This window comes from Neurospora hispaniola, assembly GCF_033458365.1.
Source record: "Neurospora hispaniola strain FGSC 10403 chromosome Unknown B0T23scaffold_5, whole genome shotgun sequence".
Taxonomy (NCBI): domain Eukaryota; kingdom Fungi; phylum Ascomycota; class Sordariomycetes; order Sordariales; family Sordariaceae; genus Neurospora; species Neurospora hispaniola.
Window position 1 is genome coordinate 899,937 of NW_026944410.1, and position 20,472 is coordinate 920,408.

The 20,472-nt window shown below is 51.7% G+C and overlaps 6 protein-coding genes across 6 annotated transcripts; 1 reads left to right on the forward strand and 5 right to left on the reverse strand.

Moving 5' to 3' along the window:
* Positions 1-252: 252 nt before the first annotated feature.
* B0T23DRAFT_318263 (origin recognition complex, subunit 6) lies at positions 253-1,692 on the forward strand (the record flags this gene model as incomplete). Its single annotated transcript, XM_062835065.1, has 2 exons — positions 253-434; positions 549-1,692. The coding sequence occupies 2 exons, from the start codon at positions 253-255 to the stop codon at positions 1,690-1,692; spliced, it is 1,326 nt and encodes a 441-aa protein (XP_062691571.1).
* Positions 1,693-1,727: 35 nt separating this feature from the next.
* On the reverse strand, positions 1,728-3,348 carry B0T23DRAFT_381669 (uncharacterized protein). The gene is made up of 4 exons (XM_062837276.1): positions 3,128-3,348; positions 3,015-3,035; positions 2,604-2,834; positions 1,728-2,543 (listed from the first exon to the last, which is right to left on the reverse strand). Exons 1-4 carry the CDS (start codon positions 3,147-3,149, stop codon positions 1,777-1,779), a joined length of 1,041 nt encoding a protein of 346 aa, XP_062691572.1. The 5' UTR covers positions 3,150-3,348; the 3' UTR covers positions 1,728-1,776.
* Positions 3,349-4,433: 1,085 nt separating this feature from the next.
* Positions 4,434-8,493, reverse strand: B0T23DRAFT_339643 (ubiquitin elongating factor core-domain-containing protein). The gene is made up of 4 exons (XM_062835862.1): positions 7,330-8,493; positions 7,053-7,266; positions 5,591-6,993; positions 4,434-5,536 (listed from the first exon to the last, which is right to left on the reverse strand). The coding sequence occupies exons 1-4, from the start codon at positions 8,067-8,069 to the stop codon at positions 4,600-4,602; spliced, it is 3,294 nt and encodes a 1,097-aa protein (XP_062691573.1). The 5' UTR covers positions 8,070-8,493; the 3' UTR covers positions 4,434-4,599.
* Positions 8,494-9,397: 904 nt separating this feature from the next.
* On the reverse strand, positions 9,398-11,206 carry B0T23DRAFT_319682 (uncharacterized protein; the record flags this gene model as incomplete). Its single annotated transcript, XM_062835136.1, has 1 exon — positions 9,398-11,206. One exon carries the CDS (start codon positions 11,204-11,206, stop codon positions 9,398-9,400), a length of 1,809 nt encoding a protein of 602 aa, XP_062691574.1.
* A 1,433-nt stretch (positions 11,207-12,639) lies between these two features.
* Positions 12,640-15,655, reverse strand: B0T23DRAFT_160820 (uncharacterized protein). The gene is made up of 4 exons (XM_062832720.1): positions 14,162-15,655; positions 13,854-14,082; positions 13,560-13,795; positions 12,640-13,490 (listed from the first exon to the last, which is right to left on the reverse strand). The coding sequence occupies exons 1-4, from the start codon at positions 15,472-15,474 to the stop codon at positions 12,677-12,679; spliced, it is 2,592 nt and encodes an 863-aa protein (XP_062691575.1). The 5' UTR covers positions 15,475-15,655; the 3' UTR covers positions 12,640-12,676.
* A 1,292-nt stretch (positions 15,656-16,947) lies between these two features.
* Positions 16,948-20,417, reverse strand: B0T23DRAFT_160836 (heterokaryon incompatibility protein-domain-containing protein). Its single transcript, XM_062832721.1, has 2 exons — positions 18,950-20,417; positions 16,948-18,883 (listed from the first exon to the last, which is right to left on the reverse strand). The coding sequence occupies exons 1-2, from the start codon at positions 20,167-20,169 to the stop codon at positions 17,356-17,358; spliced, it is 2,748 nt and encodes a 915-aa protein (XP_062691576.1). The 5' UTR covers positions 20,170-20,417; the 3' UTR covers positions 16,948-17,355.
* Positions 20,418-20,472: the final 55 nt, after the last annotated feature.

A 20,472-nucleotide genomic window follows, 5' to 3' on the forward strand; every position in this document is an offset into this window, starting at 1 on the left:
GAGGAAGAGTCTCGTCGCGTCACGAAACTCGGTCTGTTCTGTTTGTTCACTTTCATTATTTGTGAGGCTCATGGACTGACTTCATCATAAACAATTCATACACATGCTAGGTTCGAAACATAGCCTACCAGGAGTACAAATACAACCATTACTTTAAAACTAAGCTCACTTCTCATCATATCATCACCCCCATCACTGATTCTGGGAAAAAACAAGTAAACAAATCACCTCTTGAAGTGTGTGGAAGCCAAGATGAATCGCTCTATAGAACAGGCGCTCTTATCACTCTTACCAACCCACAACACGACTCTCCCACAACCACTCGTCGACCTCGCCAGCTCACTCCTCGCCCAATCCCGCCATCGCGCAAGCACGCTCAAAGCCGAAGAGGAGATTGCACGCACTTATGCCTGCGCCCACCTGGCATGTGACAGGTACGATACTGCATCTCATCATCTCAACTCATCCCTTTACATCTCATCTCATCTCAGCCTTACTTCACCTTTTGTCTGTGACTATACAAAACCAACACTAACACATTCTCACAGACTCAAAATAACCCTGAATCTCCCCCCTATCGATCCCCGCCCTCCCATTCCACCGCGCATCTACAAACGCCTCTACTCCCACCTCTCCAACATCCTCCCCTCCACCTCTTCGACCCCTGGCCGCGGCGGTGGAACCCCCAGAAAAGCAGAACAATCGGCCGCCGCCACTCCGCGAAGCCAACGGACAATCAAAACCCCCACCTCTCGACTTCGCGACCAGCAAAATCGCGCTGATGACCTCACTGCTTCCCCCTCAGCAGGACGTAGCGCGAGGAATAATCGATCAGCTGCTACTGGCAGGACGACGACGCCCGGCACTGCTACTGGGCCAGGAAAAGAAAAACGCCTTCAGCAATTCCGCGGCACACTCTTTCCCCGCAAGGATGGGACTTCCGGAGAAGGAGGAGGATTACCAGGATGGATGAAACCCACCCTCCGCTTTCTGCTCAAAGAACTCGGTCCGTCACATATCGGGCCCGTGGTCATGTCAGGCCTTGAGTCCATCGTTGCCCCGCGTGGTCAGCGGACCGAGGACGAGTGGGTTAATGCGAACTTGGTATCACTATTGGGCGCGCTATACCTGTTAGTCTGGCGCGGAGTTACTTGGCCTGGATCGGATGTTGACGAGGGCGAATACGTGGCGATGAGAAAAAAGGTCGCGGCGGCGCTGAAGAAGGCGAGGGAGAATGTAAAGGTGGCGGTCAAGCTTGGAAATGGGAGGGAGGAGGAAGAGGAACAGGATGAGGAGAAGGTGTGGGAGGGTTGGGTGGATGATGGCGTGAGGGTGAAGGATCTGAATGCGGCTACATTGCACCTTGGAAGGGAGGGGTGGTTGGAGATGGATTGGGCTGCCGGTGTGGAGGATTTGGCGAGGACGGTGTTGGAAAAGGAAGCTTATGATGATGCAGCGGAGGATGGACGGGGTGCAAATAAGGTCGAACTATTCCGGGTTGGGCAGGGGGATAGCATGTTCCAGGATCGGTATGATTACTTGGGCGAACGCAAGCAGAAGGAGTATGCGATTTGGAAGCAGGGAATTCTGAGGAAGATCAAGGCGCTGGAGAATCCTTCTGCTAGCATCACCGCAACGCCTCGGAAGAGGAAAGTGCCGGAGGCCAATATGGATATTGACGAGGATGAGTGAGCAGGTCACGCGTCGCTCAAAGGGTTTGAACCAGGTTCGTAACCGAAATCTTCTTTAATTATTTCCTCTACATCACTACATGCTTTACGCACCATGCTCCTTCAGGCTCTTAACCGTGTCAACCACCATCTGCTCCACACTAATGAAATCGATCTTCAGCAACTCATTCGTCGCCTTGTTATCGACCTTGAACCGCTGATCGTCCGGTGGCAGCTCGCCGCTCTTGAGCGCCTCTCCCTCCGGCAACTTATCCCCATACTCGGGGAAATTCTTGCGCACTTTCTCCGCAATCTCGCTGTTGCTGAATGTGCCAGCAGTGGTGAACAATCTCTTCCCACCCGCCTCTGGCACCTCCAAACCTGCACGGATATGCGCCCTAGCCACATCGCGCACATCGATCCAGATGGTGGCGGCACCGGTGGACGGCACGCCCTCCTTCCACTTGCCCTGCAGCAAATCAACAATGCGCTCGTTGCTGGTGTTGATGCTGCTCAGGCTGGCGAGGTGGTGGACGACAGGACCAAACACCATAGGCGGGTTGATGGTGGCCAGGTCGAACTTGACATTGTTAGCCGGGTCGCGGACAAAGTCCCAGGCGGCCTTCTCGGCGAGCGTCTTGGAGGCCCGGTAGGCGGTCGCGGGGTTGCGGTGGATGTCGTCGATGGTGACGGGGTTCCAGGAGGCTTCGCTGAAGGTGTGGTTCGGGTCCGTGATCTTGTTCTCGTCCAAGATGGCGGCGAAGGAGGAGGTGATGACGACGCGGCGGACAGTGGGCGCGGAGCGGGCAATGGCTTTGAGGATGCCGGTTGTGCCGTTGACGGCAGGGTCGATGAGCTCGGTCTTGGGGTCCTCTTTGGGGGTTGTTAGGATATTCACAAGCAGCTTGTCAAGGTGGATAGGGAGTCACTTACTGAACTTGAAGTGGAAAGGCGAAGCAGTGTGCAAGACAACCTCAAGACCGGGCTCCTTCACAACCTCATCGAAAGCATCGAGCTTGGCGATATCGGGAACAATGACGACCTTGAGCTCGCCGCTGCTGGCCTTATCGGGGTAGGCCTCGCGGATGTTTTGCGCCTTATCTTCAGACCGGACGGTGGTGACCACGGTGTGGCCCTTGGCGAGAAGCTGCTCGAGGATGTGAGCTGTCCATTGAAGTTTTTAGCATCTATCCATTGCTTTTTGATATCTCAACATCTTTATGTTCGTCCATAGTGTGATCCCTGCCTGTCCTTGCGGCCGTCCGGCGCACGGTCGATGGTGTACACATATTTCTTTTCCCCAGTTGGAGTCATGATAAAATAATATCATTGTTTTGAACATACCAGCAATGAAGCCCGAACCACCTGTAGAGAGACATCATGAACAGTCAGCGATCCGCAAATTCACGATTCAAAGGAGAATCTTCTTGCATGTGAAGAGAAAAGAGGAAACTCACCAGTCAACAGGACCTTGGTCATTTTGTTTGGATTGTATAACACGCAGAAAAGAAACACAAGATGGATGGGTATCAAGATGCGTAAAGTTCTTAAAATCAACGTGTATGTGTGTATGGCAAAATAAAAAGACAATGGCACAATATCGATGATCCCTCTTCTACTCTACTACTAAGTATTACGGGGGCATTCATCCCTCTTTTATACCATTACAAACCCGCGGCGCTCCCCGCAATGCCGCCATCCCGCACTCCGATCCCGTCTCTCCCAGGAACTTTGTTCCAATTCCCGACCGGCAACCCCCACATAACATCATCCTCCAATTCCCATCCCCATCCCATCCTCAAACCCGATTATACGTACAGTACAACCATTTCGTCCCATTTCGATTCCGGTCTTATCACCCTCCCGCGATTTCGAACTTCAGTTTCCTCCTCGGATACCTAGGTAATGTGCACTGTAACACGGAGCCCCGCCCCTTCCCGAGCTACCAAGCAATTGCTAAGCTCGCCCCGTGGCTCGCCTAAGCACTGTGGGGTCATTACACCACCACAGTAACTGTAATGGAGACATTTAGCGTGGGGTTTGAAAACGTCATTGATGCGCTTCCGCTCGCTACTTTTTGCCCCGAGGTTCTTTCTTTCTGTACACTACGTACCGTGACATTACAATACGGCGGGTGATACAACAACATATGATGAGAAAAATGAGAAATCGATAACGCGTTAACTGCTAACTCCGAAACTGCCGTCTTTTAACATCGTTTCTTTTGTAACACCCGGACTGGTGCGTGACTTGATTGATATTATACCAAGTCCGTAGTTTTCATAGTCTTGCGAAATGTCGATTTGGTATCACATTACAGTCTGTTTTTCGGTGATAAAATATGGTGAGGTGGATCGGCCCGTTGAAACGAAGTGTTGCTTACAAATTGGGTATCTCAATCAAGTCAACGACAGGAGACTCTTTTTCTCGAGGTCAATGTACGCTCATGTCATTTGTATACTGGTGGGAATTCCACGAAACTCATTCTTGTGGTGTATGATGTCTTGCCCATGGAGAAAGTTGATGAGACCTCTGATCGAACAGGGACAGTCCAATACCGTTCGTTGTAACTAAGAAAGGCTGTCACAAAACCGTAGTAGGAATTATAATATTATAAAAATACATTACTGTGTAGCTAGAGTCCCTTGGGGATGTTTTCATACAGGAATTGCCTGAAATTTGGGTTCAAAGGTGCAAATCATATGCGTAGACACAAGAGTACACCTCAGGCATAATGTACAAACCACAATTGTGCAGACCAACCGGGTTTCAACAGATTTGTCAGGCACGAGCCAAGATGGATAACAATGTTATTTACGCTTCTTATATTCCTCCTAGCTCTTATTTACGCTGATGCTTCATGTTACACCTACCAACCCAAAAATGTGTGTCTATGTAGGCATGTAACCACAACATCCACCCCGACTTCTTACTCGGTAGTGTCCATAGCATCTCCGCCCGTCGCCGCCTCCGCTCCGGCAATATCACCAACAGCAGGCGTCACTTCCTCGACCTTGCCGCGAATCTCTGCCCTCCTGTCCTCCATCCAGTTCTCAATTTTAGCCTTCAGTTCCTTATCCGGAATGACATCATCAATAGTCATGGGCTGCCTCGTGAACGGGTCCTTCGGGTCACTGAGCAAGTGCTGCACGATAGTCGACCGATCGACGACGTGCTTGCTGGGTAGAATCACCGGGTCCTTCATCAAGTCGCCCATGATGGGGTCTTCGAACTCGGGCGGTGCGTCGCCAAAGTCGAGATCAGCCTGGTCGACGATGGCCTTGGCCTCTTCGAAGCACTTACACAATACCTCCCACGCGTGCATCTCCGTAGGATTCTTGAGTGCCTTTGAGCGAAGAATGCTGGTGGCAGACGCCATCGTCTCAGGCTTGTAGGATCTGCCGTCTGCAGCAACGGCCTCGACAAAGGCAGGCGAGGAACCCAAGTTCAGGTAGATGTCCACGAGCTGCGGTAGCAGAATCTTGGGGTTGAAGCCATACTTGTCGGGGTTCTCAACCTTCAACGTCCGGCTCTTAGGACCGGTGAGGAGGTCAAGGTTGAAATCGAGCATACCGGCCAGGCGGTGAACGATTTCTGGCATGGTGAAGGACTCAGCCAGGGTTTGGGTGAAGAGCTTCATCATGCCGACTGTCTCGTTCGCAAGCTGCATGTAGGAACTGGCCTTGTTTTCCGCGTCGTGTAAATCGCTCTCCATCTTTTCGCGATCCTCTTGCGAAAGACTGGGGTCCTTTAGCTTTTGCTGGAAGTCATGGATCTTGGGGAAGTTGCTCAATGCTTCATCCAGAACGTAGGTTGCATCGTTCATGAGAAGATTGACAAAACGAACGAAGAAGTCGCGGTCCACCCTAGGTCGAGTTAGTCGGATTCAGCAAAGATGGTAGGATAAAACATATACTGACCTGCTGGACTCTGTCAACTGCTTCTTGTAATGGTCATTGGACCAGACGCACTTGATAACCTGGAAGATCTCAAAACGAATGTTGAACTTTTCGTAGAACGCGGAACTGGTACCATTCGACTCGCACTCAATATAGTACTTCATCACAGCGTGTAGCAGGTAGTCATTCGCGAACTTAGTGCCGGTAAGGATGTCGCCAAGAATGCCCTTTTTAAGATGGTATGCCGGCCAGGTGCCCTGATAAAGGAGGGTAACCAACGACGATTTCAAGTACGGGTTCTTGATGTACTCGGATGACTCCAAAAACGTTATGCATAGAGCAACGACCTCGTCACCAATGGCCGAGACCATGACCTCTGGCCTATGGCGGAAGGTGAACTTCAAGCTATCAACAATTACCTGCAGAACATACTCGGGAAGACAGCTGAAAGCTTCTGGCTGAGTTTCAGGCAGCGGAAGGCTGATTTTCTTCCATGGGACGTAGTCGGACTGACTGGCTACTCGCAGTAGCCAGACAATCGTGTACTTCATGAACTGTAGTGACCGCGTTTGCAGCGTCTTGTCGGTCATGATGCCTTCGATGGCAAATTTGGCCGACATGGCGCTCTCCAGCATCTTGATCAGTCTCCTCTGCGCCGCCTCTAGCATAGGTACTCGTTCCGGATGATTGGCGACCAGGTTGGGACGGTCGGCCTCCATAAGTGTCAAGTTCTTTTGGAAATGCTTGATTTGCTTGTCAAGTTCCTTTAGCTTGTTTTGGGTGGCTTCGGTGCCATACTGATGTGCCGCCAAAGCGAGGAAGAAGACCTCTGTTATAAAGTTGTTCTCCCCTTCGAGTTTTGTAGAGTAAAACGCGTCCGAGTGCTCCTGGTCAGCGTTGAGCTTGGTCTCTTCCTTGATGTCCAATCTAGGCTTCCGCCTGAAGTAGTCGACCTGAATACGGTCAATCTTGGTAAAGGAGTTATCCATGAAAGGCTTGCATAGATTGTCGAGGACGACAGTGACATTGACCATGAAGCCGTCTGACGAAACGGTCTTGGGGTCGACATAAGTGGCTGTGCGCTTATGGTTGACATTCATGATGTAGGCGAACCAGTCCAGGAGCTTGTTTCTCGAGCTAGTGCTTGCTCGTATGAAGGCATTAGCTATCGTCGTCAAGTGTTCCTGATGGGCAGCCAACGTCATTTGTAATGACTGTTGGGTTGTGCCAATTCGGCCCTTGTCAAGAGTCCTTGGTGCGGCAAAGTCGTAACTGGCCGCCTCGGGGTGTAAGGGCGACAAGCGGAAGAATGGGCCGAGCAGCGTGAACCGTTCAATGTTGGGGGCCGATTGCGCCATGAGGAAAGTAGGGTGTTCTGCCAAAGCGTTCACGAGAGCCGGATATCTCGAGTATGTGAAGAGGGCCTGCGAGGTTCCAACATCAACACTCAGCACAACTCGTGCAAGTCGCTTGTAAAACTCACCTGGACGTGTGGCTGATAATCCCCGTTCATGTTTTTGGTAGACAGCGCTGTGCTGATTTCCACCATGGCCTTGGTGAAGAGAGGTACAATGCTATCGTCGTCCTCGATCCGTGTCATGGCCTCGTTGTAAAACTCGATGTCGAGGCCTTCTTCCTTCGCAACACCTTCCAAAATGTAGGGGACCATGGTATCGTGCTTGGGGTTGGGTTCTCGACTTGTTCAAGTTTGGATCATGTCAGCTAGAGCAAACAGTGAAGAGGACACGGGAGATAAATACCCAAACATCTCGGGCATGGTAACGGCGAAGATGCAGTTCGAGAAGCACAAGCGCTTGGCCTCCTTGAGGGCTTCTTCCTTCTCAGGAGTCGACGCCCTCAATATCCTGTATCTGGTGACCCGCTTCCAGCATGCCAGGAAGTATTCGAACAGGGGCTTGTGCGGCGGATAGACCCTTCCGGCCTCCATAACGGCCTCTTGAAATCGGTCGATCGACAGCAAGGGCTCCTGATCCTCGCCCCGAATTTCCTGGCTGAGTTCTGGCAGAAAGGTCAAGTTATGGCCACTGCTATCGAAGGTCTGGTTCGGATCGAGAGACACGCGCAGGATGCTGGTGAGTAGCTTGTCGGTCCATTCCTCGAGCGTCTGTTCCCTGTATTGCTTTCGCGGTGCTGGTGGGCATGGAATATCATCAATATTTGAAAGGGATCTTTCTCTCTTTCGGGAAGCGGAACTACCTGGTGGTGGCTCTGGCACATCTCGTGACGCCGGCTTGATTATCGACCTTGGCTGAACTCGCGGTGCCTTGTCTTCGATCTTTGACGAACTCGCCGCCGCCGCCGCAGCAGCGGGAGGGGTTTCTGTTCCAGGCTGAGGCGTGGAAGAGGACGCAGCTGGCGACGTAGTAGAAGCGGTACTGGGGCCACCGAGCTTAGCCAGTCGTCGGGCACGGATCTGCTCCATCGTCTCTTTATCAGGCGCATCCGGCGTGGCCGCCGGCTGTTGCTGATTCGGATCCATCTTGTCGTCGTCGGTGGGCGAAGAGGAAAGGAATTAAGAATGTACGGATGTTGTGATTATCGTGACGGAGAGAGCCTAGGAGAAGAAGGGCTCAAGCTGGCGGTGACGACGTGAGGGTGGATGTGCGTTGGGAGGTTGAGGCGAAGGATGAGGAGAAGGAGGATGGAGGTGACTGCCCGAAGCTGGAGGTTGTCTTCGGCTGCAGGTGCTCGAAGTTGGTACTTCGCTCTTGAGCTAACTACGGTAGTATGTGATAGTGCGGGTGCCGAAGTTGGGTAGTAATAAGGAATGACTCTAGCAGACTCTAGCGGAAAGCCCTCGGATAGTGATCAGGAGGAAGTAGGAATTCCCATGCACCTTTTGCGCTGACAAGATTACGTTGACATCTGTGAACGTGACGTGGAGCCTGCCTGCCCCGAACAAGCCTACTGCATGGAGCTCCTGCAGTGCACTGTAGGCAATACTGGTTCGATTGTTAGCTCGGGTCTAGGTATGGATCAACATCCTAGTTATAACTAGACTATGCGTTTTCATCCTATGAATATGCCTGTTCTGCAAAATGAAAGAGACCGAATTGGATCTTGTTCATGCCTTTCATTCAATCCTTGTACGGTTTGGAACAATTCGGAAGACGGGAGATCTCGTCCAGTGTACCAGGAGTAGAGGTACCTCTTAAGTACCACACTCTTGTACTATGTAGTCTAGAGGGTGCTTCTGGGTAACCTCACAACTGGAGCAGAAACGGGCTGAATGACATCAAAATGATTACTAATTCTTCGTTGGTGCTTTTCATGGAAGGTCCCTAGAATTCTATAACGTTGGATGTGAAAGTGACTTTCCTTCGCTGTAAATGCAGAATGCAGCTGTCGTTGCTCAATGAATCGACATGAATAAAAAAATTACGGGGAGCCAACAAAGTCAAAGCATTCCAGATAATTTTCAAGCTGTCTTGTCCAAGACACTATTGTAAACAGGCCTAGACCATGAAGCCATTCTTTCCGTTGCTATTAGCTCTTTCAAGCATGCCAAATCCCGATATAAAGATTTGACCCGTTTCCTATATTCGTTGGTCTATAGGCCATCTAGTCTAAGCTTTAGACCAAGGCCCGACGTTGCAACAAGACAACCTCCTAGTGCTTTCCCGATCCATCCCAAACGCCAACATACAAAACACATGCATACCCGTTCGTCTCCTTCAGACCATTATACTATGTTTTCAACACCAACAGACACTGTTACTTCCGTTCAGGACGGCTCAGGCACTGAGGCACAGCAGCAGAAACATATGACCCCAGTGTCTGCCCCAGGAAGGTGAACCCAAACATCCATCAAAGTCGAGGTGGATTCTCACCCCTCCCCACACTACTCCTCCTCAACGGCGGGATATCACTGGTATTGAGATACCTCCCTCTCGCACTCTCTCCATCACCATTCCTGCTACCCTGCTGTGTCTGTGTTGCCGTCCTCGACGAGCTCGAAGCACCAGTCGCCGCCGTATTCGTCCTGCCTCTCCCCTCTTCGTTATTACCACCCGTACCGCCACTGCCGCCACCACTAGCAGAAATATTTGATCTCGTAGTCCCGGGCGTTGACCCAGAGCCATTTTGCTGTCCGCGACTTTGCCTTTGCATGCTCATCAACCACGTAGTATGCATTCCTAATACTCCTACTTTACTCCCAAGCTCGGCGATTTGCTCGTTCATCCTCATCGTATCATTGACCAGCCTCATTGTGTGTCTCCCGTCAAGCTCCACCATCATCTTGCGCAAGTCTTCAATTTTGGCCTCCATGGCCTCAAACTGGGAAAGCATGTAATCCTCTGGTGACTCCCACGGCCCATCGCCACTGTTGTGTGCCCACGGGGCCGGGGGTGCATCCGCCGCCATCGCTGCCGCCGCCGCTTGTGGGCTACTGTAGTTGCTGTCATTGTGGTGGTTGTTTTCTTGGTCGAAAGTTTCAAAGAGGTCATCCAGCGTAATGTTGTGATTGGCCTCATCGATGTCTGCGTCACCTGACGTGGCCGACTGCATACGGTTCAAGTTGTTGAGGGCATCGGCGGTTAGGCCAGACGATGGCGGTGCTGCTCTGGTGAATGCAGATGACTCCCGTACCCCACTGCTGCCAGCACCACCACCACCATATCTTTCCAGATGCCGTGTTCGTCCGTCTAGAGCGTCTAGTCGTCCCTTCAACTCATTGATAATCTTGTGGTCTTGCTCCCGTGCCTGCATGAGATTTGCAATCGCCTCATAGATGCACCCGTTCTTGAGATGCTCCTCGATATCTTTCCTCGGCGCAACCTGTTTGCACCCAGCGCTCTGGAACTGGCAGTGTGTTTCGACCTCGCGGCAGTCAGTCGCAATGTGCTTGGCCAGACGGTGGCGGACGAGGACAGCGTCGCAGTGCGGGCACTCGGCTTCTTGTCCCGTACACTCTTGGTCGTAGTGCCTCTCGAGGTCGTTGAAAGTAATGGCCATCTCGCAGTAGGGACAGGGCGTAACGTAATGGAGACACCCGTTCTCGGGGCGCGCGTCTTTCCGGCAGATCATCTCGTCGCAATGATGGTCGGGGCAGCGAACAAGGGTTTGCTCGCAATAACGTTCGACGTGTGCGTATAGAAGCTCCCGCGAGCAAACATGATCGCAGCCGCTATTTGGGCACTTGACTTTGAGACGGTCGAGCTGGTCGAGTATTACGCGGGTTCGGGTCTGGCTAATGTCTCGGCTGATGTCGAGGGGTCGGCGGTCAATGGGGCATACGTGCTGGGTCTCGAGAGCGCGGTCGAGACACGAGGCGCAGAAGGTGTGACCGCACGTCTTGGTCGTCATGGGCATGAAGAAGGGCGTGTGGCAGATGGGACATAACAAAGCCTCGTCGATCTGTTGGGCATAGTCGAGCGCCTGGTAGTCAATTCCATATTCGGACTGGTCGTGCGTATGACCCCGTGAAGGGACTTGATACGGGCCGTAATCGGCAACTGAGCTGCGTCTGGAGCCGCCCGGGGACGAGGCAGGAGAATCGTAGATAGTAGAGGGGACCCCGGAGCCGAAAATCCGGCGTGCGTCGGCTCGCGAGGAGATCGTTGGGGCTGCTACTCCTTCTTCAGGTGTATTCGGTGGCGGCATTTCGAATGACATTGGCAGCTTGGGGTTTCTTGATTATGGTGATGAGGGGCTGCTGATATTGTTGTCATCCATTCGCCCGAGGCCTGCTGTTCCACTTGATGGTTTGTTGATTGTTGAAGATCGGAGAAGAGATGAGGGAGTATCACGGCGCGAACTGTTCGAGGAAGTTGGGAACAATTGGATATTGAAGGTATATATAGACTGTCTTTAACGGCTGGAGGTGTGGAGTGGGCAGGTGTCTTCGTTCGAGGCGGTCACCACTTTCCAAGAAACATGTTGATGCGGAGATGGAGAGAGGGGCTCAGCGGATCTGGAGAAAAGGAACAGACACAGATTTGATTGTGACTAGTCTCGGCGACTATCCATGATTCAGGTCAGCCGCTGCAGGTGACCACCGGATTGTCTTAGACGGCGACACAGAGTATGGTAGTCTCGGAGGTGCGGTGGGGGTTGATGATGGCGAGAGGATGAAGTCGAAAGCCGAAGACGGCGGAGGGGGCGAGCGACGCAACCGACGGGAAGGAACAGCCCCAGGCGATAACCGATAAGGCGCTACTTTAGGGCCGGGGACTGGATGCTGGGGCCAGACGTCAGCCGAGGTCAGATGCGTTTATCAGTGCATGTTAGGCCAGGTACCCGAAGCTCAACAAAGAGACTGCCGTCCCGAAGCCGTCACGTAGGGTATGACCGGTTGCTTTGCCATGATTTATGGGTTTAAGGCCATTGATACCAGAAGGGATGAAGGATGGCTGTTTTCTTGAACACAATTGCCCGGAATAGCTTCTTAATCCTTGATTCGTAATGTATACCATATCTTAGAAGGTCCTAGTAGAGATAATGCTACTATCGTGCCCCTGCGCTAGCGGTGCCCCCCAGGGAACGGGAACCTTGATAGCCAACACACCACCCCGCAGTCCCTTCTCAACTCTGTAACTTTAGTTTGACGTCAACCTAAAATGGTTGGGGGATTATATGGCTACAAACATGACGGCTATCCACTAGCTGGTTAGTGTAGAGTGTTGGTGAGATATGTCACAAAACATAGGTTCCTGATTCACATCCAAATCGAATAAGAACCTCCCTTCCACAACCCCTTGGGTTGACCCTCTATTTGTACTCTCTGGACCCCCTAGCAGCACTGTCGCTACCTCATTAGTACGAGAACAAAGAAATGAGGAGGTACATGAAAAGAGAAGAAGATGACGATGATGAAGAACAAGAGGGCTTCGAACGAAATGCTGGAGGTATCAAAACACTGAATATCCTTGGGCCAAAAGCAGGACATTGCTATGACAGTTGTCATCACATGCGAGCCCGTCTATGGGAGCCCAGTGAAGCTTTCCAGTCATTCACATTCCCACCAAGTAACCCCGGGAGAAGAGAGATCATTTTTTGCCTTACATCATGACTACAGCCTATTTTGTATCCTTCAGAGTCTCCATCCTGTTCTCATAAAGTCCATCGGGCTCACAATTCACGTCCTCAAATGGTAGCCCCAACAGCGTGCTGATCCATAACAAGACTAGCGCCCTCCTCGGCAGTGTTCGGAGTCGCCAGCGTGACCGTGACATCGGGATCCTGAGCATATACCCTCAGCCCAACGACGCAAACGGCGTTCCAGGGAATCTTGCCCTCCTCATATTCGATCTTGGGCTCCTCCTCTTCTTCTTCCTCATCTTCAGACAGGTCTTCCTCGACCTCTTCAGTGGCAGCCGCCGTCGGCTTCGGCTCCTCAACTACCTTTTCTTTTTCCTCCTGTTTCTTCTCTTCCTTGGCAACCTTGTCCTCAACCTTAGTCTCTTCTGCAGCAGCAGTATCTTCCTTCTTTTCACCGCCCTTCTTTTCAGTATTCTTTCCTTCACCAGCCGCAGCGTCTCCGGCGCTCTTGGATGAGGATGAAGGAGCACTTACCTTCTTGGGTTGTTCCTCCTTCTTCTTCTCATCATCTTTGGCCTTCTCCTCCACAGCATCCTCAAACTTCTCCTCTTCCTCCTTCTTGTCCTCGGCCGTCTCCTTCTTCTCCTCCTTTTTATCAGACTCTGTGCCGGTACTGGAAGTGTCCACGGTAGACCCTTCAGGCATGTTGATGGTGATCTGCACCTGCTTCTGCTTCCTCTTCTCTCTACGCTCCTTTTCACGCTTGGCCTTGGCCTTGGCCTTCTTCTTCTCCTCTTTCTTCTTCTTTTCTTCCTTTCGCTGGGTGATGATCTCGTCCTCATCGGGGACGCCGCCCTTGGCGTGGGCGAGATCATACTGCATGCCGATTTGGCGGAGTTTGGCGGGGTTTTCCTCGGCCCTGGTATCAGTCGTTGTTAGTTTACATGCAATTTTCAAAGCGTAAGTTAGGCTTTTGAGTTAAGCATACCATCGGGTGACAACATCCTCAACCATACGCTGGCTGGTGTCCCGTTCGACCGTGATCTTCGGCAAGACTTCATAGCGCCCGGGCTCGAGATCGAGTTCGCAGCTAACTGATCGGGAACTCCAGTTCAGGGTAGGACGCACGCGGCAGAGCTGCTCCTTTCCATCCTTGTCCTGTAAAACGAAGTGGAGAATGAACATGTATTGTCCTTCCAGGCCTTGGAAATAACGCTCATCGAGCTACAGAGAACTGTTAGCGAAAAGAACAGCCGGATGCATGAGGGAAAGAGTCACGAACCTGGCTCAGCACAATCACCACCGTTCCTCCCTTCTTGATTTCGATGACAAACTTCTTGTTCAAGTAGCCAGCAATCCAGCCAACTGTGACATTGGTCCATTGTTGGACGACCGTCCATTTGTCGTCGAAGAGACGGGTGCGATAGAGGTACAAAAAGTTGTCCAACATGTCTTGATACGACATCCAGAACTCGCCGTCGTCACCGAACTTGTGGTCGAGTTTCTTGAGCCTAGATAGGACGGTTCCTTGTCAGTTTCTGCCATGTGATAGCATTGTGATTATTTCGGCGAGAGATGGAGGTGGCATACCAATAGGGCGTCCATTCCTTAGATCCGTCCGACCAAGGCCCATCCCACTCGCCCTGTCCCGCCGACGTCCGCTCACCCCATGGGTTTCGAATCTTGACCAATCTGACCTTCCTGCCATCCTCGTCAACCTCCTCTGTGGCTTTCAGAATGGAATACGCATGGCCGTTGGCCATGCTGCCTCTCGTAGAGGCATAGCCGTGGGCACTGCACGAGAAGACAAAGTCGCCATTCGAATTCACCAGCTCCTTCCACAGCTTGTCCTTCCGCAGCACTCTGTTCGACTGCAGCATGGCAGACACACCGCCCGTCATGTCTTCGACGCCCTCACCAGGCCAACCGCCGGAAATGGCTTCGTAGTCCCCGTGAACCTTGGCATATGCCTTCTCCAGGAGGGGCAGCCACGTCTCGTTCGGATCAGAGCATTGGGAAAAGTAAAGGGCCCCAGACCCCGTCTGTTTGTCTTTCCGGTGCTTACGTCCCTTCTTCCCTGTCGGGTCGTACTCGTCGTAGTAGTGCCTGTAGTCCTCTTCCGTCAGGTAGAGGTTGTCGTCCACCACAGTGCTAATCCACTCGCCGTCCTTGAAGAAGACAAAGCCGTAAACGCCGATTTCCTCGTCGCGGGCAACGCAGACTTTGTCCATGAGATCCTTGCGATGAGCGATGGTGGCCACGGCAGCCAGCCACCAGCAGTCTCCGTCACAGCCCTGCTTGATATCGGATGAGGAGTAACCGTCCTTGGTCCACTGGGGCGATTCAAAGATCCAGTCGAGGCGATGGACGGAGCCCGGGGTGAAAGTTTCACGCCAGCCAGCCTTAACACCCTCACGTCGACCTTTTGATCCCTCGAGTGCCGGCGCTTCGGGAGCGTCATCGGCACTGCGAGGAGCTCCGCGAGACTTGATGCCTTTTTTGGCGCCCTTGGCGGCACCCAGGTCGTACAGCTCTTGGAGCTCGCCGAAGAACTCATTCAAGTCAGCATCATGGGTGAGTCCGTGGAGACAGTTCCGGACTTCAAAGTCACCCTCAATGTCGAAATCCGGATCAGTGAACTTCTCGTTGGTGCGCTCGCATTCCTTGACAATGCGCTTCACCTTCTCCTTGCACTCCTTGACGGCGGCCTGGTAGCTATCCGTGGCATTGCGGGAGGAGCTGACACCTTGTGGCTGGGAGGGTGGCAGGAGAGTCTCATAGAGGCTGCGTGGAAAGATCCGAGTAACTTTTCCGGGTTTCTTGACGAAGAACTGGTCCCAGAATTCGGTGACGAGTTCTTGGGGCGTCTTGTTGAAGTCTTTCTTCTTGGCAGGAGTGGCCATGGTGGTATAGCGGCGTTTGTACGAAGAATGGCCACTAAGAAAATAGTAGGTACCTCTAGAGTAAAATGACTGTGGCCTTGGGTATCAAGTGGCTGAAGCCGTGATAGCAAGTACTTAACCCTGAGCCAAAGACAAGTATAGGAAGCCTCGAGTTGGAAAGAACAACGCTCCCACATGGGCAGCCCTTGTAACTTATACATCATAGCCCGAAGCCTATCAGCAGGCCAAGGAAGAGGCTATCAGCTATAGGATGGCAAGGTATCACCATCTCATCTCCTAGGGTTCGGCTGACAGCCTTGGAGAAGGATGATATGATCCGCAACCCATACACGTCAGAAGAACTAGGCAAGGTGTATTGACAATTAGTGCTCACAAAGGACACTAGGTAGGTTGTGATCAATCAAGTTGCCCGTTGGGTTACCGGCCAAGGTGGCTATCTGACAATCGATTCGTCCTCCATTTGATTGATATACTGGAGGTGTTGCAGCGAGGCTTTGCATGGTGCCATTTCGCCTCCTCGTGCGGCTCTCATATGGGTAAGCCAATGGAAGCAGGCTAATCAAAAGAATGTTCATCCTAGCAAACCTGGAAGTTATGAAGATGGCACCAGTTCACGGAGTGGTGACCGAGACAACAGGAGAGACAAAGAAGATTTTCATAGATTGGAAGCTCACCGTTGAGACCATGCAGGCTCAACAGTTGAGGTTAATCAAGTGCTGGGCTGAAGGATGAGGGATCAGATGTCGTGTGGTCTGGCGGCACAAGCTTCCAGGAAAACGAGGAGGGGTTGTGGAAGGGCTGAAGAAAAAGGATTACACTAGTGTACATCTTGCAGAGGTAGCTGTATCCTTGTAGGGCAACTAGCTCCATGCAGCTGCTGTCCAATCGTTTGAACATGTTCACGTTCTCGTTGCCGACCCCGGTATCAACCCCCCAGGGACAGGGGCTGAGAGGGGCTAGAATCCTGCTGTTGCAGCCCATCTCTGTTTCGGCCCGCACCCGGCGAGAGGCAGCCTCTACAACAGGTCATCGCCCGTGCTATACGATCCCTCATGTCTACTTTTAAGTTATACTATGATTTGGGGAGGATCCAGCCAACGTAAATTGTGGAATCAGCAAGATATTTCGAGCTTATCATTTCGAGTTTGCCAAGCGTCAAAATCATGTCATCACGAGGCTGGCTCCCACTTAGACCGTCTCACCTACATCATGCAGTCAGCAACTGTGGATGGGGCTAGTAGCCTACCATCAACAGTGGCGTAGTATACGATCCAGGCACTCAACCGTGGACAATATGATTTGGTAATGTTTGCGTCAACCTTTGTTCAGCTCGTCTCAGCCTCTGGCCTTATGAAAATGATAGTGTCGATTTGTTCTCGTAGAGGCGAGCGGTCACCTGCTTTTCTTCAGCAGGCAGCCGGAAAATGTGCACAGGTTGGCGTGACTCCGGGAAACCTTCACTTTTGGGTTAACAGGGGCAGGCAGTGGCACTTTTGCAGCATTTTGAAGCTGACGCTACCGTGACAACGTTGAAATAGCCATGGCTCGGCAATTAAGATGGCTGAGTAAAGCTGCTGCTTGCTTCAGGAGCTGTCATCAGGCTGTAAGCGTATGAATGAGAGGGGGGGCATCGGCCTTCTTTGTCTTTAGTGCGATGTTTCACCCTTATTGACGCCGAAGCCGGGAGGAAGAAGAAAAAAAAAAAAGAAAAAAAAAAGGAAAGAAAGAAAGAAAGGGAAGAAAAGAAAGGCGTCGTCTTCTGGTCATCGAGAAATTAGTGATGCCGTTTCAGATCTTTACAAAGGTTGAGATATCAAGGTTCCCTGTCGCTGTCAGGGTGGCCCCAGAAGCAGGGCAGGCTCCGGCGCGAGAACAACAAACTTAGATGATGAATATTTTTTGCCAATCATCCATCGCCTCTTCAGGATCCGTCTCGTACATTGGGTGCACCAATGACTTGGCTGCCAATTTGATTTCCCACGAGGCTATGCACGTCGCTGTTTGGTACTCTGTTGCTGCATCAATGTTGACCTTTAACACGGACGCCGCTGTGCTCGAGTTCTCTGCGTGCGCAGTATCCATATACACCAGAGCCTGTTCAAGGTAGCTGGCAGCTTTTATGGCGTGGATATATCGCATGTTGTACCAGTATAAACTGACGCCCGCAAAGTCGTACCATCTTGGACAGTATCTGTCACCTTCCTCTTGCTGTCGAGCTGGCAGCTTCTGTCTGTATGAAAAGCGATCCTTAGCAAGTGAATCAAGTTCTTCGGAAATGCTTGCGTCTGGGGCATTTCCCGCCTCCGTTGCCTTAACACGCAAGATGCGCATAGTCTCGCCCAGTGTCTGTAGTTGCCGCCGTTGTTGTCGGAGCTTCTCTTTCATTTCTTCACGAGATGACATCGAAGCAGTCATCAGTTGACCAATGATCTCGGACCAGAAATTTGCCTGTCTTGCAAATGCCGCTTCTAGGTCGCTCAGTACTATGGTTTCGGACCAGAAATTTGACTGTCCTGCACATGCCTCGTCTGGATCGCTCAATGCACCACGCCAAGCTGCCAGGGCAAATGCATCCTTTCCGAATCGGTGTAGAACATTGTCCCAAATCATGTTGACCCGTTGTCTGAGATCTATGAGAAAGGCTACTTGCCACGCAGAATATTCCGTATGGGCTGCGGAGCACATTTCGGCTAGCTTCAGATGGAGAGTTTGAGTGTTTTCCATCCGCAACCCTTCGAAGAAACCGGTAGAAGCATGTAAAACAGTCCACTGTGATATTTGTGCAAGATCATCAGGATAGTCCGCCCTCAAATCCGGACCTTCTAGTGTGATCAAGGAGCCGGGGCTAACATAGCACAAGCCGACGAATGTAAACAAGTCTTTCCTAGGAAGCCCATAGCGAGTCTTCTTTCGCACCGGGCGAAGGGCTACCGGTACGTCAAACCCGCGGAGAAAATAGATGCAGTCATCAAATTCCGAGTTGTGTGGTGCGGTGACGCTGAAGAAATCCCCCCAAAAGACAGCATGTGTTGAAAAGTCATGTCGTTTAAACTTTTTCGTCAGGCTTGTTAGCCTAATTCCATGGACGCACAGCGTACCAGTAGGCCCATGAACTGTCGCCTTTGGAAGGGTGAGCTCATCAGATATGACATCATCAGTCTTGTTCCGAACCCATCCATCTTCACCCCAACGACGCAGCTGCCATGGGTATTGGATGCATTCAACGGGCGCTGGGACAGATTGCAGCTCTACATGTTCCATTCGTAGCATGATTCCCCAGTCGCGTGAGAGGAGGCGCCAGTCAGGTACCCAAGATGGCAGGTTCCTCGACTTTGTGTATCCGCTGGCGTAACGGAGGATGTCGACTTCTCCATGTTTGGTCAAGGCAAATGCGGCTAAACCAGTATATCTGCAGCTCAAGTTAGCGTCTATAGAATTCCTGATGATCAAGTGCTCTTGTCAAGCAGCCACCTACACCTGTTCGACTGAGAGAGAGTAGTCCCCGACTAAACCATCAGCTGCAGCCCCTGTGACAACCCCAAGAAGGGCGAATATTTTGTCTCGTGGATCAGACGCCTGTGAAGACCAGGAGTCCATCACCAACCTCCCCAAGTAACCGGGCAACCTGTATTTGCGTGTCTCAAAGTCTTTGATCCAGGGAAGGAATGTCCTTGAAGCATATCCCTCAGCCTGGGCATCGATGATGGGCCACGGTTGCCACGATGATCCGTCGGTAACCCAAGCTTTTCGAGCAGCGGCAATCTCCTGGATTATCCAGCTTCGGAAGAAGTAGTGGCACTTTAGTCGGCTGTCCATCTTGTCCCAATTTTTTTCCCATTGGTTGCGAGTTATAGTTCGTTGTTGTCGTTCGATTTTGTAAGTCCATCCTATATCTACCTCCCATTTCTCATTGCCAATATAGATGACTACCTGGGTTGCGGTCGCATATATTATGGGCATCAGCTGAATCTGGTGGGTACGCTCCGTGTCGTTTTCCTGGTTGATACAAATTGCATCGACCCATATGCGTCGGTCGGCATCGGGAAGACGGAGGGCGCGTAGAGCCGCCTCACAATTGATGGTGATGGGAAGTATGCTCCATTCGCGTCCCAGGTAAAGCTTCCTCGTCCTGCTCGAGTTTCCTGATGCAGTGCCCCAGGTGTAAGATAGCGCCTCATATTCAGGGAAGTATTTGAGTTGGCAAACTTCCAAGCGGCCATGCAACGGATCAGACTTGTTGCCCTTGCTGAGATGCAAGATTCGAATACTGTCGGACGCGACAAGATTATCTTGTCGTGGATTTGGTGACGGCGGGTTTATGGCCCCTTGTCTTGGCCTTTGGCCTGAAGACAATGGTTCGCAAGACGAAACTCCATCGTTTGCTTTCATACTTGAGTCGCTGGATGGCCTGCTCGTCTCGTCCCATGGTTCGGTACCGAGAATCTCTGCAAGCTGTGATGAGATATCGCAACCATTGGAGTCGTAGCAATGGGTCTCGTAGTCAACAGAAGCTGGCCAGTGCAGTGATAGGGCCTTTGTCTCGTCATGATATAGAACCGATGGGTTTGACGGGACCTGACTGGGTGACAGGTCGTCCAAAGGCGCCAACGAGTCGCAACTCATGCAAAAGGGTATGCCTCCGTCCACCAAACAGACATCTGGTCGACCGCACGAGTTTCGGTGCCATGAGATCATATTTGGCCAACACTTTGATGTTGTTGCCCCCAAAGCTGGGACGAGTTGCGAGATACACGACAGGGAGTTGAGGATCTTGAATCTGAGAAGTGAATGTCAGCTAAAGGCTCGGCGTCATAGGTACTCGGTGGGGTGATGTTGAACTGAGTGACAATGATGGGGTTTCAGCCCCCTTATAATCAGGCAATAGGTCAATACAAGATAGCCATCTCGTAGCATGAAGTCTTAGAGAGGTAGGTTCACTTGGTTGCGGTCAACAGACTTCCCCGCTCTAGACCTAGTGCATCAATTAGGCTCACGATT